Source organism: Mytilus edulis, chromosome 1 (assembly GCF_963676685.1).
Source record: "Mytilus edulis chromosome 1, xbMytEdul2.2, whole genome shotgun sequence".
Classification (NCBI taxonomy): Eukaryota; Metazoa; Mollusca; class Bivalvia; order Mytilida; family Mytilidae; genus Mytilus; species Mytilus edulis.
Genome location: NC_092344.1, coordinates 4,663,511 through 4,678,035, shown reverse-complemented (window position 1 = coordinate 4,678,035; position 14,525 = coordinate 4,663,511). Strand labels below are relative to the sequence as shown.

The 14,525-nt window shown below is 31.2% G+C and overlaps 1 protein-coding gene across 3 annotated transcripts; it reads left to right on the top strand.

Moving 5' to 3' along the window:
* The first annotated feature begins 28 nt into the window (after nt 1-28).
* LOC139522366 (glutaryl-CoA dehydrogenase, mitochondrial-like) lies at nt 29-11,238 on the top strand. 3 transcript variants are annotated; one of them, XM_071315904.1, is made up of 11 exons: nt 29-194; nt 1,875-1,913; nt 4,563-4,697; nt 4,946-5,069; nt 5,738-5,847; nt 6,439-6,568; nt 7,615-7,837; nt 8,335-8,438; nt 9,309-9,434; nt 10,010-10,170; nt 10,696-11,238. In XM_071315904.1, exons 1-11 carry the CDS (start codon nt 107-109, stop codon nt 10,764-10,766), a joined length of 1,311 nt encoding a protein of 436 aa, XP_071172005.1. In that variant the 5' UTR covers nt 29-106; the 3' UTR covers nt 10,767-11,238. The 3 variants fall into 3 exon arrangements, with proteins under 3 accessions (XP_071172005.1, XP_071171997.1, XP_071172010.1); XM_071315896.1 differs by having other exon boundaries at nt 4,560-4,697; XM_071315909.1 differs by having other exon boundaries at nt 42-224; nt 1,823-1,913.
* Nucleotides 11,239-14,525: the final 3,287 nt, after the last annotated feature.

Genomic DNA, 14,525 nt, shown 5'->3' with positions numbered 1-14,525 from the left:
TATATTAAGAACCGAATATTTTATGTTCCGCGGCAAGTTTTAAGAAGTTCAAGGTCAGATAGATTTATCCTCTTACGAAACTTTTTATAGAACTATTATTTTGGAAATGGCGTTTATAGCATCAAGATTTCGTATTTCAAATGTAATACGACACAAAATTACAGCCATCTCATGTAGATGCCAAGGAACTGCTCGTATCCTTTGATAATACAATAATAATAAAGGTAAACAAGACAAAAATGGGCCTTGTCCCAATCATCCAATGAAATCGAAACAATTTAGATGACTTTATTCTCTTGCTCAATTAAAAAAAAATCAAATCAAATCCCTTATTTATTTATATTTACAAAATAATTAAATACCAATCCAGTTTTCCCTAGTAAAAATCTAAAATGTCCTTATTTTTACCACTGCCACTGGTGAGGGGGTTGGAGGGGCCTATTCCAAAAAATTGTGACTGGGAAGGATATTTTATTTATTTTTCTGGGAAGCCTTGTCGTAGGACTAGGAGGGGCACTGATCCCGAAATCCCAGGCTTGAAAAATTAAATCATGATGTCCTGAATTAAGAAATTTAAATCCCGCCATCACGAATCTCAAAAATAGAATTCTCGTATCCCGAAAGAATGAATCCTGAAATTACGAGCTTAAAAACACCTGATCCTGACGTCCTGAATAAGATTCTGCCTTCCCTCACTGGTAGTACTAGTACTTAGTACTGATCTATACTACTAGAAGAATTCAAGTTAAGTTGTGACTGGAGAATAGAAATATTGTTACCATTGGTGAGGGGGGTAGGAGGAGTCCTGATCCTGAAATCCCAGGCTTAAAAAATAAATTTAAACTCGACATCCTTAAATTTTGAAAAAAAGAATTCCCGGGTCCCAAAGGGTCAATCACAAAATCCCTCGCTTAAAAACACCTGATCCTGGTGTCCTGATAAAGTTCATATCCCCACTCATTGGTCTTCCTCCGACCAGAAGAAAAACCCTATCAAAGAAAGGGGGTTGTCTGTTTGGCTGTTAAGGATGTTCAAATTTGAAGCCACTTTGGGTAGGAATGGAGCGTGAAATCTGATGCCTTGCGTAAAGAGAGCACCAAGGGGTCCATAGGTGGCCTGTTGCAAGACTAATTTCTCAAACCAACTTCATCTAGAACAAACTCTATTGTAGAACATGCCTATTGTACTTATTGTTTAATTTTTCTGAATGTCCTGAACATCATGAACATGCACAAAATATTAATTAATCAGTCTTAGTTGTGCAAGTAATAATTTACTTAGGCAGCAACCATTTGATTTTCTGGGGGGGGGGGCTATGGTTTTTTTTCTGGACAAATTTTTTTTTTCGCCTGCGGCGAAAAACAATCTATTTTTTTCGTGACAAGTCGAAAACAATTTTTTTCTTTCAATTTTAGCATAACATATAGTGGCACCTGAGGGTGAAACAAACAAATTTTTTTCTCAGAATCAAAAACAAATTATTTTTTTCTCCAAAAACTGGAAACAAACTTTTTTTTCCAAAAAAAACCATAGCCCCCCCAGAAAATCAAATGGTTGCTGCCTTATAATAACAATGTGTGTGTAATTTTCTGTAATTTGCATATTATTGTAGTGTTATGATATACATGTACATGTACATGTCAGATATAAATTATGTTATACATGTAAATGGTAATTTTATTTGTAACAATTTTTTGAGAATCTCTTTGTGTTGATAGACTATTAAGCACAGATGTAAAAGAGAAAAAAATACAATTATTTATAGATATTCAAAAATATTATTTTACATGTATGTCATGTATGTATTTTTCATACAGTGCAGAGTGAATTATATTTTCTGTGAAAAGATGGATATTTCCTTAACTAATCTACAGAACCACAGACTCAAACTAAAGATAATGTTAAAACTGAAGGTATGTTATTCTAAGGAAGCAGTATTTAAAATTAATGCTACATGTAGTAGCAAGAGGTTTTTGTTTACATGATTAGACAGCACAAACATACAGCAATATGTAAAGTTCATTAAAAATAATCTTTAGCTCACCTGGCCTAAAAGGCCATGTGAGCTTTTCTCATCACTTGGCGTCCGTCGTCGTCGTCGTCGTCGTCGTCTGTCGTCGTTAACAATTTTTCAAACATCTTCTCCTCTGAAACTACTGAATGGATTTTGAAACTTAACATGATTGTTCCTTAGTATATCCTGCACAAAATGTGCGCTTCGATTTTTGATCCGTCAAAAAACATGGCCGCCGTTACTTAAAATAGAACATAGGGGTCAAATGCAGTTTTTGGCTTATATCTCAAAAACGAAAGCATTTAGAGCAAATCTGACATGGGATAAAAATGTTCATTAGGTCAAGATCTATCAGCCCTGAAATTTTCAGATGAATCAAACAAACCATTGTTGGGTTGCTGCCACTTAATTGGTAATTTTAAGGAAATTTTGCAGTTTTTGGTCATTATCTTGAATATTATTATAGATAAAGATAAACTGTAAACAGCAAAAATGATCAGCAAAGTAAGATCTACAAATAAGTTAATATGACCAAAATTGTCAATTGACCCCTTAAGGGGTTATTGTCCTTTAATGACAATTTTTCACAATTTGTTCATCATATTTGCTAACTTTAAAAAATCTTCTCCTCTGAAACAACTGAATGGATTTGGTTAAAACTTAGCATGATTGTTCCTTAGATTATCCTGCACAAAGTGTGTGCTTTGATTTTTGATCCGTCAAAAAACATGGCCGCCGTTACTTAAAATAGAACATAGGGGTCAAATGCAGTTTTTGGCTTATATCTCAAAAACGAAAGCATTTAGAGCAAATCTGACATTGAGTAAAAATGTTCATTAGGTCAAGATCTATCAGCCCTGAAATTTTCAGATGAATCAAACAAACCATTGTTGGGTTGCTGCCACTTAATTGGTAATTTTAAGGAAATTTTGCAGTTTTTGGTCATTATCTTGAATATTATTATAGATAAAGATAAACTGTAAACAGCAAAAAAGATCAGCAAAGTAAGATCTACAAATAAGTTAATATGACCAAAATTGTCAATTGACCCCTTAAGGGGTTATTGTCCTTTAATGACAATTTTTCACAATTTGTTCATCATATTTGCTAACTTTAAAAATTCTTCTCCTCTGAAACTACTGAATGGATTTGGTTAAAACTTAGCATGGTTGTTCCTTAGATTATCCTGCACAAAGTGTGTGCTTTGATTTTTGATCCGTCAAAAAACATGGCCGCCGTTACTTAAAATAGAACATAGGGGTCAAATGCAGTTTTTGGCTTATATCTCAAAAACGAAAGCATTAAGAGCAAATCTGACATGGAGTAAAAATGTTCATTAGGTCAATATATCAGCCCTGAAATTTTCAGATGAATCAAACATCCAATTGTTGGGTTGCTGCCACTTAATTGGTAATTTTAAGGAAATTTTGCAGTTTTTGGTCATTATCTTGAATATTATTATAGATAAAGATAAACTGTAAACAGCAAATATGATCAGCAAAGTAAGATCTACAAATAAGTCAATTTGACCAAAATTGTCAATTGACCTCTTTAGGAGTTATTGCCCATTAAAGACTTTTTTCACAATTTGTTCATCATGTTGACTTACTTTAAAAAATCTTCTCTTATGAAACTGCTGTATCAATTTCAGCCAAACTTAGGCTAAATGAGTTTCAGAGTTTCAGAGTATCTAGTATAAATTTTATATTTCATTTCCTTGTATGTCAAGAAACATAGCTCCTATGGCTAAAATAGAACATAGGAGAAAATGATTTTTTTTTGCTTTTGAAGAAAATAGGACGATTCAAAGAACATTTAAATAAATTGAAAAGCCAAAATAATCATTGATGAGAGATTAAACCAAAAAAATTCAGGTGAGCGATTCAGGCTCTTGAGAGCCTCTTGTTTTAAGATATACATCATTTACATGTATTGAAATTATTTTTTTTTTCAAATATAACTTTGCATCACTTATTCCTTAAAGCAGAGAAAAAAACAATTTATAAAACTTGTTTATTGTATTCTAACATTGATATACATGTAAACAGAAAAAAATAACTTAGTAGTGACTGTGGTGTTTCTAAAGATAGAAACATCATTTATATCAGCATTTTTATAGTCAAAGCAACATTTGAAGAACTATCACCAATAAAATACATTATGGTACAGGAGTTATTATTTCAATCACAAACAATTGGGAGAAAAATGAAAAAAAAACCTAAAGTAATCTCTTAACAAGCCTTTGTCAGTGTTGTGTGATAACAGTATTCAAACTGTAATAATGTTTGAAAATGACATTTTAAAGACTTGACAAATATTTATAATGTGTTTGTGTAATATGTATCAAAAGCATAAAAGAATACAAATTTGTATTTTTTTCCCAAAATCTAAGGAATTTTTGAAAGATAGTATATATAGGCCTAATTTCAGCTTTCTATATGCAATGATGATAATCCCACATAAGTGGCAACATTAAAAAAAGCCCTAAGTATTTTTGATTCCAAAGAAAATATTTTGGTTTATTTACAAATTTATTTTGTTACAGCAGCAACCTTTAACTGGCAGGATGCACTGAATTTGGAGAATCTATTATTAGAAGATGAGATACTGGTTCGGGACCAGTTCAGGGCCTACTGCCAAGACAGATTAATGCCAAGAGTCCTCATGGCAAACAGAAATGAAAGTAAATATATAATATTATATATACATCTAGTAAGATTATCTGATTATAATGTAAAATTAAAAAACTGTTTTAATTCATTGACTGCATCTTCATGTCCACCTTGTGAATGTTGTGTTTATTCATCAATTTCAATCCTGTCTCTTTTAACATGTTTATTTACCCCCAAAACCTTTAAATGGATTTTGAGATAGTCGTGATAAGTTTGATAGTTGTGACATACAAATATGACTCTACATATCTTTTTTAAGAATTTGATAGAGAAATCATACCAGAAATGGGATCTATAGGAGTACTTGGACCACATATACATGGTTATGGTTGTGCTGGAGTGTCATCTGTAGCTTATGGTCTCATAGCTAGGGAAGTAGAGAGGTAAGGTGTAAGATTTGGTTGCCCCTAATACCATGAATACAGCTATGTGAAAATACTTTGTTAAACAAAACCATCAGAAGAATGAATAATTGCCTTAGAGGATAACATAAAAATAAAAATATTTTTGCAAGTTTGGTGATAAAAGGCTTTTTCATTTAATATTATTGATATTCTGAATATAATATTGATGCACATCATATTTTAGATACAATGAAAAGTTGTTATAAAAATATTTATTTTTAGGTTATTAAAATTCATGAAATTAGAGGCAAATGATGGACCTGTATATAAAAAGTGTATTTTAGACTGGAATCCATCCTTATGCTATACCGTAATTGGTTGTGTAGAGTCCACACTTTTGTACCCAAAATATGAAGTGGGTGCTAGGGGTGCGGATTATACATTTTTTGATTTTTTTTAATTTAAAGATATTTTTTTTTTATAAATATTGATTTTTGTGAAAGGTGTATTTGCAGGCTCTCAAGATGTTTCTAAAGTGGATACAGTTCTGAAAATAAAGAAACTTATAGATAGGTGACCTTTTAAACTAAAAGGGGGTGTACCCTACTGGAGCCCAATTTCTACTTTGTTACATTATTCCAGCTGATCATGCCAGATCTATCTTTTCTCTACAATATATATTCATACTTCCATGTAATATATTTAAGGGTAGACAGTGGATACAGATCAGCCATGAGTGTCCAGTCTTCATTAGTTATGCATCCAATAAATGAATATGGTACAGAAGAACAGAAACAAAAATACTTACCGAAATTAGGTAAGAATGATATATATACATTTATATAGACAAGTACAAAATTGAAATCATTTGTATGCCAGTACAGAATTAGTTTCCTTTGTAGACAAGTGCAAAATTAAATGAATTTATAGGCAAATTCAAAATTAGATAAATTTGTAGGTTAGAACAATATTAGATAAATATATCATAAGTACAAATTAGAATCATTTGAAGGCAAGATAAAAAAAAAAGATACACTTGATGTACAATATTTGATATATTGTTAGACAAGTATAAAATTAGATACGTTTGAAGGAAAGTTTAAAAAAATAAGAGACATTTGTAGACAAGAAGAAGATTTTTATCACAACTTAAGAACTGATTGAATAATTATTACTGAGTTGCTGCAGAGGAGGATTTAGAACAGGGCATGGTGTCCCAGTACTCACATTGCCCTGTTGGCACAAACTTGTATACTGTTGATCAGAAATTTTGTTTAAAACAGGTATTGACCTTTAGCTGTTTTAGTCCTGTCATTTTGTACTACATATCTTTATTTTTATGTAAGCTATTATAAAAGATATAAATACATTTAAAAATTGTTAGAAATGATACTTACTTTTTTCCCAGCAAAAGGGGAGCTTATAGGGTGTTTTGGACTAACAGAACCTAACCATGGAAGTGATCCTTCGTCTATGGAAACTAAAGCCAGATACAACCCATCCAGCAAAACATTTACATTGAATGGTACAAAATCTTGGTAAGTCATGTCTATAGAAACTAAAGCCAGATACAATCCATCCAGTAAAGTGTTAACATTGAATGGTACTAAATCTTGGTAAGTCATGTCTATAGAAACTAAAGCCAGATACAATTCACCCAGTAAAGCGTTAACATTGAATGGTACTAAATCTTGGTAAGTCATGTCTATAGAAACTAAAGCCAGATACAATTCACCCAGTAAAGCGTTAACATTGAATGGTACTAAATCTTGGTAAGTCATGTCTATAGAAACTAAAGCCAGATACAACCCATCCAGTAAAACATTTACATTGAATGGTACTAAATCTTGGTAAGTCATGTCTATAGAAACTAAAACCAGATACAATCCATCCAGTAAAGTGTTCACATTGAATGGTACTAAATCTTGGTTAGTTGTGGCAAAACTGTTCATTCACATGATATATATTGATTATTTTTGTTCAAAAAGTTTTGCTCATTGTCAAAGGCTGTACTGATTCCTTTTAATTGAGCATATTTTGCTTGTTTTAATTACCATATCAGTCTTCATGACAAACTTTTAAATCTACAGGCCTAGAGCTAAAGTTTTGGAAAATTGTAGTTACATCTGTTGGCCTATAGGGACTATTTTTACATGCCTGAAAGCAATTTTACAAGTATCAAAGAAGATATTTTATTTCCAATTATGGGCCCCAAAGGGCATAAACATTACAATATCAATAATTTTTATAATACAATATAAACAATGAGATAATATGAATGAGAACTATTTAAGTTCTATATGAAGACTGCCATATATGCAGGTCTAGATAGGGTATGCAAATGAGAGAAAATTATTACAAAAAAAAAAAAAAAAAAAATAAAAGTACAAAGCCTTAGGGCTTCTAAAATATAAAAAATAGATAATAAAGAGTGTATTACCAATACTATTTTTTCATGGTATGACCCCCTACCAGTTAATTATGCTCAGTCAGAGATGTTATGGATCACCCCTGATAGAACATGCCTATTTGATATTAATTGATGACACTGTACAAGTTCTATAGTAGATTTTTGTTTTTGCAGGATTACAAACTCCCCTATTGCAGATGTATTCATTGTGTGGGGTAAGTGTGATAGAGACAACAATAAAATAAGAGGCTTTATATTGGAGAAAGGAATGAAAGGTTTAACAGCTCCTGTCATTCAAGGCAAGTTTTCACTGAGGGCCAGTATCACAGGGCAGATCTCTATGGAAGATGTAGAAGTACCTGAAGAAAACATGCTACCAAATGTCATGGGACTAGGAGTAGGTTTACTAGCTTTATTCTGTGTTAAAACTTTTGAAGGAAGAGTTGTATAAAGATTTCAAGAAAATGTGCCTGGTATTGTTTTGTAAATTTTATTTGTTTCCCAAGAATACTTTTAATTTTCATAACCCATTGAAGTGCAATTTTTCCAAATTTCCATAACATTGCAACAATATTTTGTCTTTAGTTGTATTTTGCTTCTTCCTTCATTTGTCCTTTATAGAACTTTCCACTTGATTTGTGTAAAAGTAATACTGTGATTATTGAATGTAAAATTCATACAGAGATAACAAATTTTTATGTTTTATATTTTGCACATTCAAAATTTCTTGAAGTAGAACACTAATGGATATTTTGTTTTGTTTTGAAACACAAATGAATTATTAATATTTTTTTTCTTCAAAATAACACATTTCTTTTTTATTAAATCAGTTTTCAAGATTAAATCGACCCTGATCAATTATTAGTAGTTATTTACAACTCTGTTACTTTCCAGGGTCCCTTTGGTTGTTTAAACAGTGCACGTTATGGTATTGCTTGGGGCACATTAGGGGCAGCAGAGTTTTGTTTGGAAACAGCCAGGCAATATACATTAGACAGGTAAACAAGAGAAATGTTAAATAGAACTTCTATGGATTTTATTCTACAATTATTTAAGGTAGATGGGGTGTCTAAATTATAATCCATAGAATTTTGTAATAATTTGCCAAAATGTAGTTTACATCATGCTTTTTTTAAAAGCATAATAAAGAGAATGGGTATGAGGCTTATTTTCACGCTACATGTTATGCAAAATTGATAGATTTTGTATAGATTATGCATGGAAATCACAATTTTCTGCCATGAAACGAAAATTACACAATAGAATTTTGAGATAAAATATGAGAAAATAACTAATATTATGCTTCCAGATAAGCAAAGGAAAAAATGGGGTCATGGGACCCGTTTTCTTGCTTCATATTAAAATAGGTAAACTCCGAACACATTCTATTGTAAAAGTAATTTTATGAGAATTATCTGCCCTTACATTTTAGGAGCCTCCCCTTAAGTGTCAAAGTTGGAAAAATTGAATCAAACAATAGTATTATGTTTTTTGTAAAATACAACCATAAATATGAAAAAACTTGTCATTTTCTATATCGAAATGAAAATTCTTACACACGAATAACATACTACTCTTAACATTTGCACATTTTATTAAAGATCTAGACCAATTCCTGGTATTTCAAAATCTAAGATGGAGGAAGACACCCTATCTACCTTAAAAAATTAGTCCAAGATACCAATTATTGTGAAAATTAATCCACATATTTTTTGTGAATTTCAGAATACCACAAATATTAATTATTTTACATGATATTTAAAGTCCAGACTGTTTCAATTGCGTAGTTTAGTACAAATCAAATCAAATAAGTGTCAATATTGTTGAAGCAATCAACAAGATATATATATTCCATATTTTCATTTTAGAATTCAGTTCAAAAAACCTTTGGCTAAGAATCAGCTGATACAGAAAAAAATGGCTGATATGTTAACAGAGATTTCTTTAGGATTACAGGCCTGTGTACAGGTGGGCAGGCTGAAGGATCAAGGGAAGTAAGTCAGTAAATATTCTATAGATTACAGCATTCTTATGTGGTGCTGTTATACCACTCTCCCAGGTAAGAGAATGGTTGGGCACTTCCAAACATATTTAATCCAGCAACATCATGTATGTGTCTGTCCCATGTCAGGAGCCTGTAATTCAATTGTTGTCTTCTTTTTATGTGAAGAATTTTATACATAAATTAGTCTGTTGTTTTTTTTGTTTGAATTGTTTTACATTTGTCATTTCAATGTCTTTTATAGCATTGTATATTGTATGTGTTTTGGTCATTGTTGAAGGCTGTTGTTGGAGGTATTTTTTAATGACAGAAAACTTAACAGACAAATTTTGAAAGCATAAAAGAAAAAGGCTGCCTGATGTTAGCATGTAAGATAGTGTCATTGAAGTGTCCATTGGCTGTGGCTGTTTATGCTCACACTTAAATAAATATCAAGCAGTTTGGCTGCAAACATTAATTAGTTGCATTTAACAGATTGTTGAATATCAATGTAGGTGAGTTTCTTTTCTCATGTCTGTGCTTTCTTAATAAAACTTAAGCATTAAGACTTATCTATCATTTTTCCAGGGCTACACCAGAAATGATTTCTATGATAAAGAGAAATTCTTGTGGTAAATCTTTAGACATAGCTCGTATGGCAAGAGACATGCTCGGTGGAAATGGAATCTCAGATGAATATCATGTCATCCGACATGTGATGAACCTGGAAGCTGTCAATACATATGAAGGTTAGTATAGTATACAATCTGACCATGCGAGGGGTGTATAGCAGTTCAAGGTCGTTTAAAATCCCATCATCATCATAGTATACAACTGGCAAGAATGTGTTATTTAAAAAAAAAGGGGAAGGTTTCATATATTATATTTGTTCAAGCATGATCCAAGTTTGTTACATACCTCTGCAGTATGACTTTCACTTCAAAGCTCTTTTCCCGCCCAAAAAAATGTTATAAATAAAATTATTAATATGCCGTATATAAAATTTTACTAGGATGGAGAGTTGTCTCATTGGCACTCATACCACATCTTCCTATTTCTATATATTATGCTGTCAAATGTAGTTTCAATAACTGAAATTTACTGCAGGGGCAGATGCAGCCATTTTTACAAAGGTTTCAACCATATGCCTAATTTAAAAGCGTAAATAAAAAAAAAGGGGGGGGGGTTCAACCCCCTAAAACTGCACACACCTGGAACTATCATAGGACTGTGAATAAAAGTAAATATTTGATATTTTTTTATTGTTTTATTAGGTACTCATGACATTCATGCATTGATATTGGGACGAGCTATTACAGGAATCCAAGCGTTTACATCAGATTGATAAAGTGTGTTGTGACTTCTACCAGTCTTCTAGTCAGTCTGTGGTGAAGACAAACTTATTAATGATATCATCTATGTGGAAGATACTGGTATTACCTCATTGCTACAGTGGCATTACAGAAACAACTGTCCACCTCATTTTGTTTGCTTCAAACATGTCAAAAGAGTTCTTTAAATTATATATATATATAAAAACCATCAAAAATTGTATTTTATAATAAGCAGTGTGCCAAGTCTATGTTTTTTATTTATCTTATTCAGATTGATAGCATTGTCATAACTATTCAGGTTTCATATAACTTTTGACGTTGATATTTATAAGCCAGTCATAGTTGTTGGATGTAACTATAAATTTTTTATTCGTCTTGTATGTTACATTTTAAGAAAGTTTTTTCTCCAAAACTAAGAAAAGAAGATGCAGAGGGGCAGGCAAAAATAAAAAGTTAAAGGAGGATAGATTACAATATTTAAAGGAGGACAGATTACAATATTTAAAGGAGGATAGATTACAATATTTAAAGGCTGCAAATATATCACATAGAAAACTTGAGATTAAAAAACCAGGTTGAATATACATTTAAATTCAGGTCCTCCTGAAAGTTCCTGCTCCACTGTAGAAACTGTACATTTTGCTTGTGACCAGTAAAGGCCTGGTTTATGGGGTTTATGGTATACCATTGTCAGGTTGACCCAGCAACTCTAGAGGAAATCAAAGTTTGCTCTTAGCAATTTATGAATGTTTCACACTTGATTTCATATAGACAAGCTGATTTTCCATTTTGAAGACTTTCAGCATGTTCAGATTGGAGTAGCTCAACTTTAATTTTGAAAATTCAACATTTCCTGCAAGTTTCATGTTAACTCAAGTTTGTTTGAAAGTATCTTTTAATATTTTTTACAAAGTTCTTTGTTCCATAAAGACATGATTTGTGGTCCCAAAGTTTAGGGACTTTCAATTATGAAAAATATGACAAAATTTAAAAATGGATATCATGACTCTTGATGCAGCTGTTTCTTTTTTACAGAAAACTTGGAGTTAAAATAGTACAGAATTGTTTTAATCACATTCATTTCTCTCATATTTTTAACAAGAAATGATTTGTTAGTGTGTTTATGGCTGTGATACTTTTTATTATTATTATTGTAAATAAAGGAGATCATGAGAATTATAATGTGTACTTATTTTATGCAGTCTATTGTTTTGAAAAAAAAATGTGTTTCTTACTGGAACCATGCTATAGTATATGTATACTGAAGATTTAATGATATTTGTGAGTTCAAATTTTGTGGATGAAAGTAAAATTGAATTTTTAGTACATATTTGATTTCAAATGAAAAGGAAATTTGGTTTTCCTTTAACAATTACATCCCTGGCCCACTTGTAACAACAACTCGAAAAACATGTCTAGATACTGTGAAGAAACCTTTTTAATTGAAACATTTTTGTTGCCTTTTTTATTAGTTTTGTAGGGAGTAAGTTTAAATTTGTTACTTTGTGGAATTTTCCATATGAAAAAAAATCCAAACTTGAAATTATTTTTCTAGAGTGGGTGGCACATCTTTGCCATTAACACATTTTCACAGTTTTGCTATTTTTTCTTTAAATTTGTGTACCTTAACCCAGGACTTACCTAAGTAGATGGCAAAGACTGTTTGTAATGATCGAATGGTTGATATTCCTCTTTATCCCATTTCCAAGGTTATTCGCACATATAAAGAAATATGCAGGTGTTTTTAAACATTTTTTTAGCTATTATGTAAGATTTATATGGCAATCATGCGAAGTCTAAAAGTAAATATTTGGAAGAAAAATCGTATAGGAATGATCTCTCAAGCTTAATAAATTAATTACAAACTTTCGTTTTTATAATATACCAGTATAATGAGGATGGTCATATCATACATTGCTGCGAAAATTTGTCCCCTATGATACACGAACAACTCGATTTTTCTCTCGAGTTTACATTCATTTTTAGAACAATTAACCAATGTTTTGAAGATAATTCCTTTATCAAACATTTTTTTCATATAGTAAAATTTCAATAAATAGTTCCAAATATTTGAATGTAGGTCGGATGTAAGTGGAAATGAATGAATTATGCGGCAAATATGGGTCACTAACTCTATTTCTGAAACTCACATATAATTTTTTTTTGAAATTATAAAAAAGATATTTTAAAAGTTTTTTTTACATTAAAGGTACAGTCATTACTGTATTTGTTATTTGTTTAGAAAATAAATGAATTATTAATGAACAAACAATATCTCAGAGAAGGATATTGAAAGAATAAAAAATCAATTAATTATCAGCATTTTAATTTTTCTTGTATTTTTGAATAATAACTTAATGATATTTGATTTGCAATGTTTATGTATATAAAATGTATTTTTGAGTTATGTTGTTTTAATTTCATAATTGTTTGAATGAAAATGTTTTTCAGTAATAATGAAAAGTAACAAAGGTCAGTGCAAAGGTTAATGTTCATTTGACTCTTTTTTTTTTACACATGCTTAAATGGTTTGGGTTTTAAATTGGGAACTGGAAATGGAATTGAATATACTATATGGGTGACAGTTGCCATCAAATAGCCAAATCAACCAGCCTTCATACAATGTTTAAGCCTTCTGCTTCAATAATATAATTGAACTTTGCTGACTGCTGTGGTTATGGTTTTACTATGTTGTATCATGATACCATACTGATTTTCAAAATAAGGAGGTTTTAGGTTGGCTTCCCTCAAAATATTCAATATGCCTTTGGTAGTATACAAATACAATGTATTAACAATAATTTGATGACCTATATTTACTCTGGGTTTCCTCCTTGTTCTAGTGTTTGGGTACATGTTGAGTTTCCAAATGAATTACAAATGTTTTATTCATTTATCCAGCATTCAATGTAATATGCTTTAGGCACTAATATGATGTTGTTTTGGGCTTTATCTGCAGGGACAATAACATATTCAATGTAATATGCTTTAGGCACTAATATGATGTTGTTTTGGGCTTTATCTGCAGGGACAATAACATATTCAATGTAATATGCTTTAGGCACTAATATGATGTTGTTTTGGGCTTTATCTTCAGGGACAATAACATATTCAATGTAATATGATTTAGGCACTAATATGATGTTGTTTTGGGCACTAATATGATGTTGTTTTAGGCTTTATCTGCAGGGACAATAACATATTCAATGTAATATGCTTTAGGCACTAATATGATGTTGTTTTAGGCACTAATATGATGTTGTTTTGGGCTTTATCTGCAGGGACAATAACATATTCAATGTAATATGATTTAGGCACTAATATGATGTTGTTTTGGGCTTTATCTGCAGGGACAATAACATATTCAATGTAATATGCTTTAGGCACTAATATGATGTTGTTTTGGGCTTTATCTGCAGGGACAATAACATATTCAATGTAATATGCTTTAGGCACTAATATGATGTTGTTTTGGGCTTTATCTGCAGGGACAATAACATATTCAATGTAATATGCTTTAGGCACTAATATGATGTTGTTTTGGGCTTTATCTGCAGGGACAATAACATATTTGTCCAGGTGTTTTGAAACATACAGGTCTATAAAGATTGATGTAGCATGGGTATTCATAGACCCATTTAGTTCTTTACTTTTGATATGTATCAGCGACCTCACAGTCCTAATCCAGTCAGAAAGACTATCTACGTCTTCTTTCTCATGTTTAAACGAGCACCTATCATGGTCCTCAACTGAATCAATCAGTATTTTAA

Coding starts and splice junctions, on each gene's coding strand:
- LOC139522366 (XM_071315896.1), top strand. CDS start 107: ATGGCGTTTATAGCATCAAGATTTCGTATTTCAAATGTAATACGACAC. Junction 1,914..4,559: donor AGATAATGTTAAAACTGAAG/GTATGTTATTCT, acceptor ATTTTGTTACAG/CAGCAACCTTTAACTGGCAG. Junction 8,439..9,308: donor AGGCAATATACATTAGACAG/GTAAACAAGAGA, acceptor TTTTCATTTTAG/AATTCAGTTCAAAAAACCTT.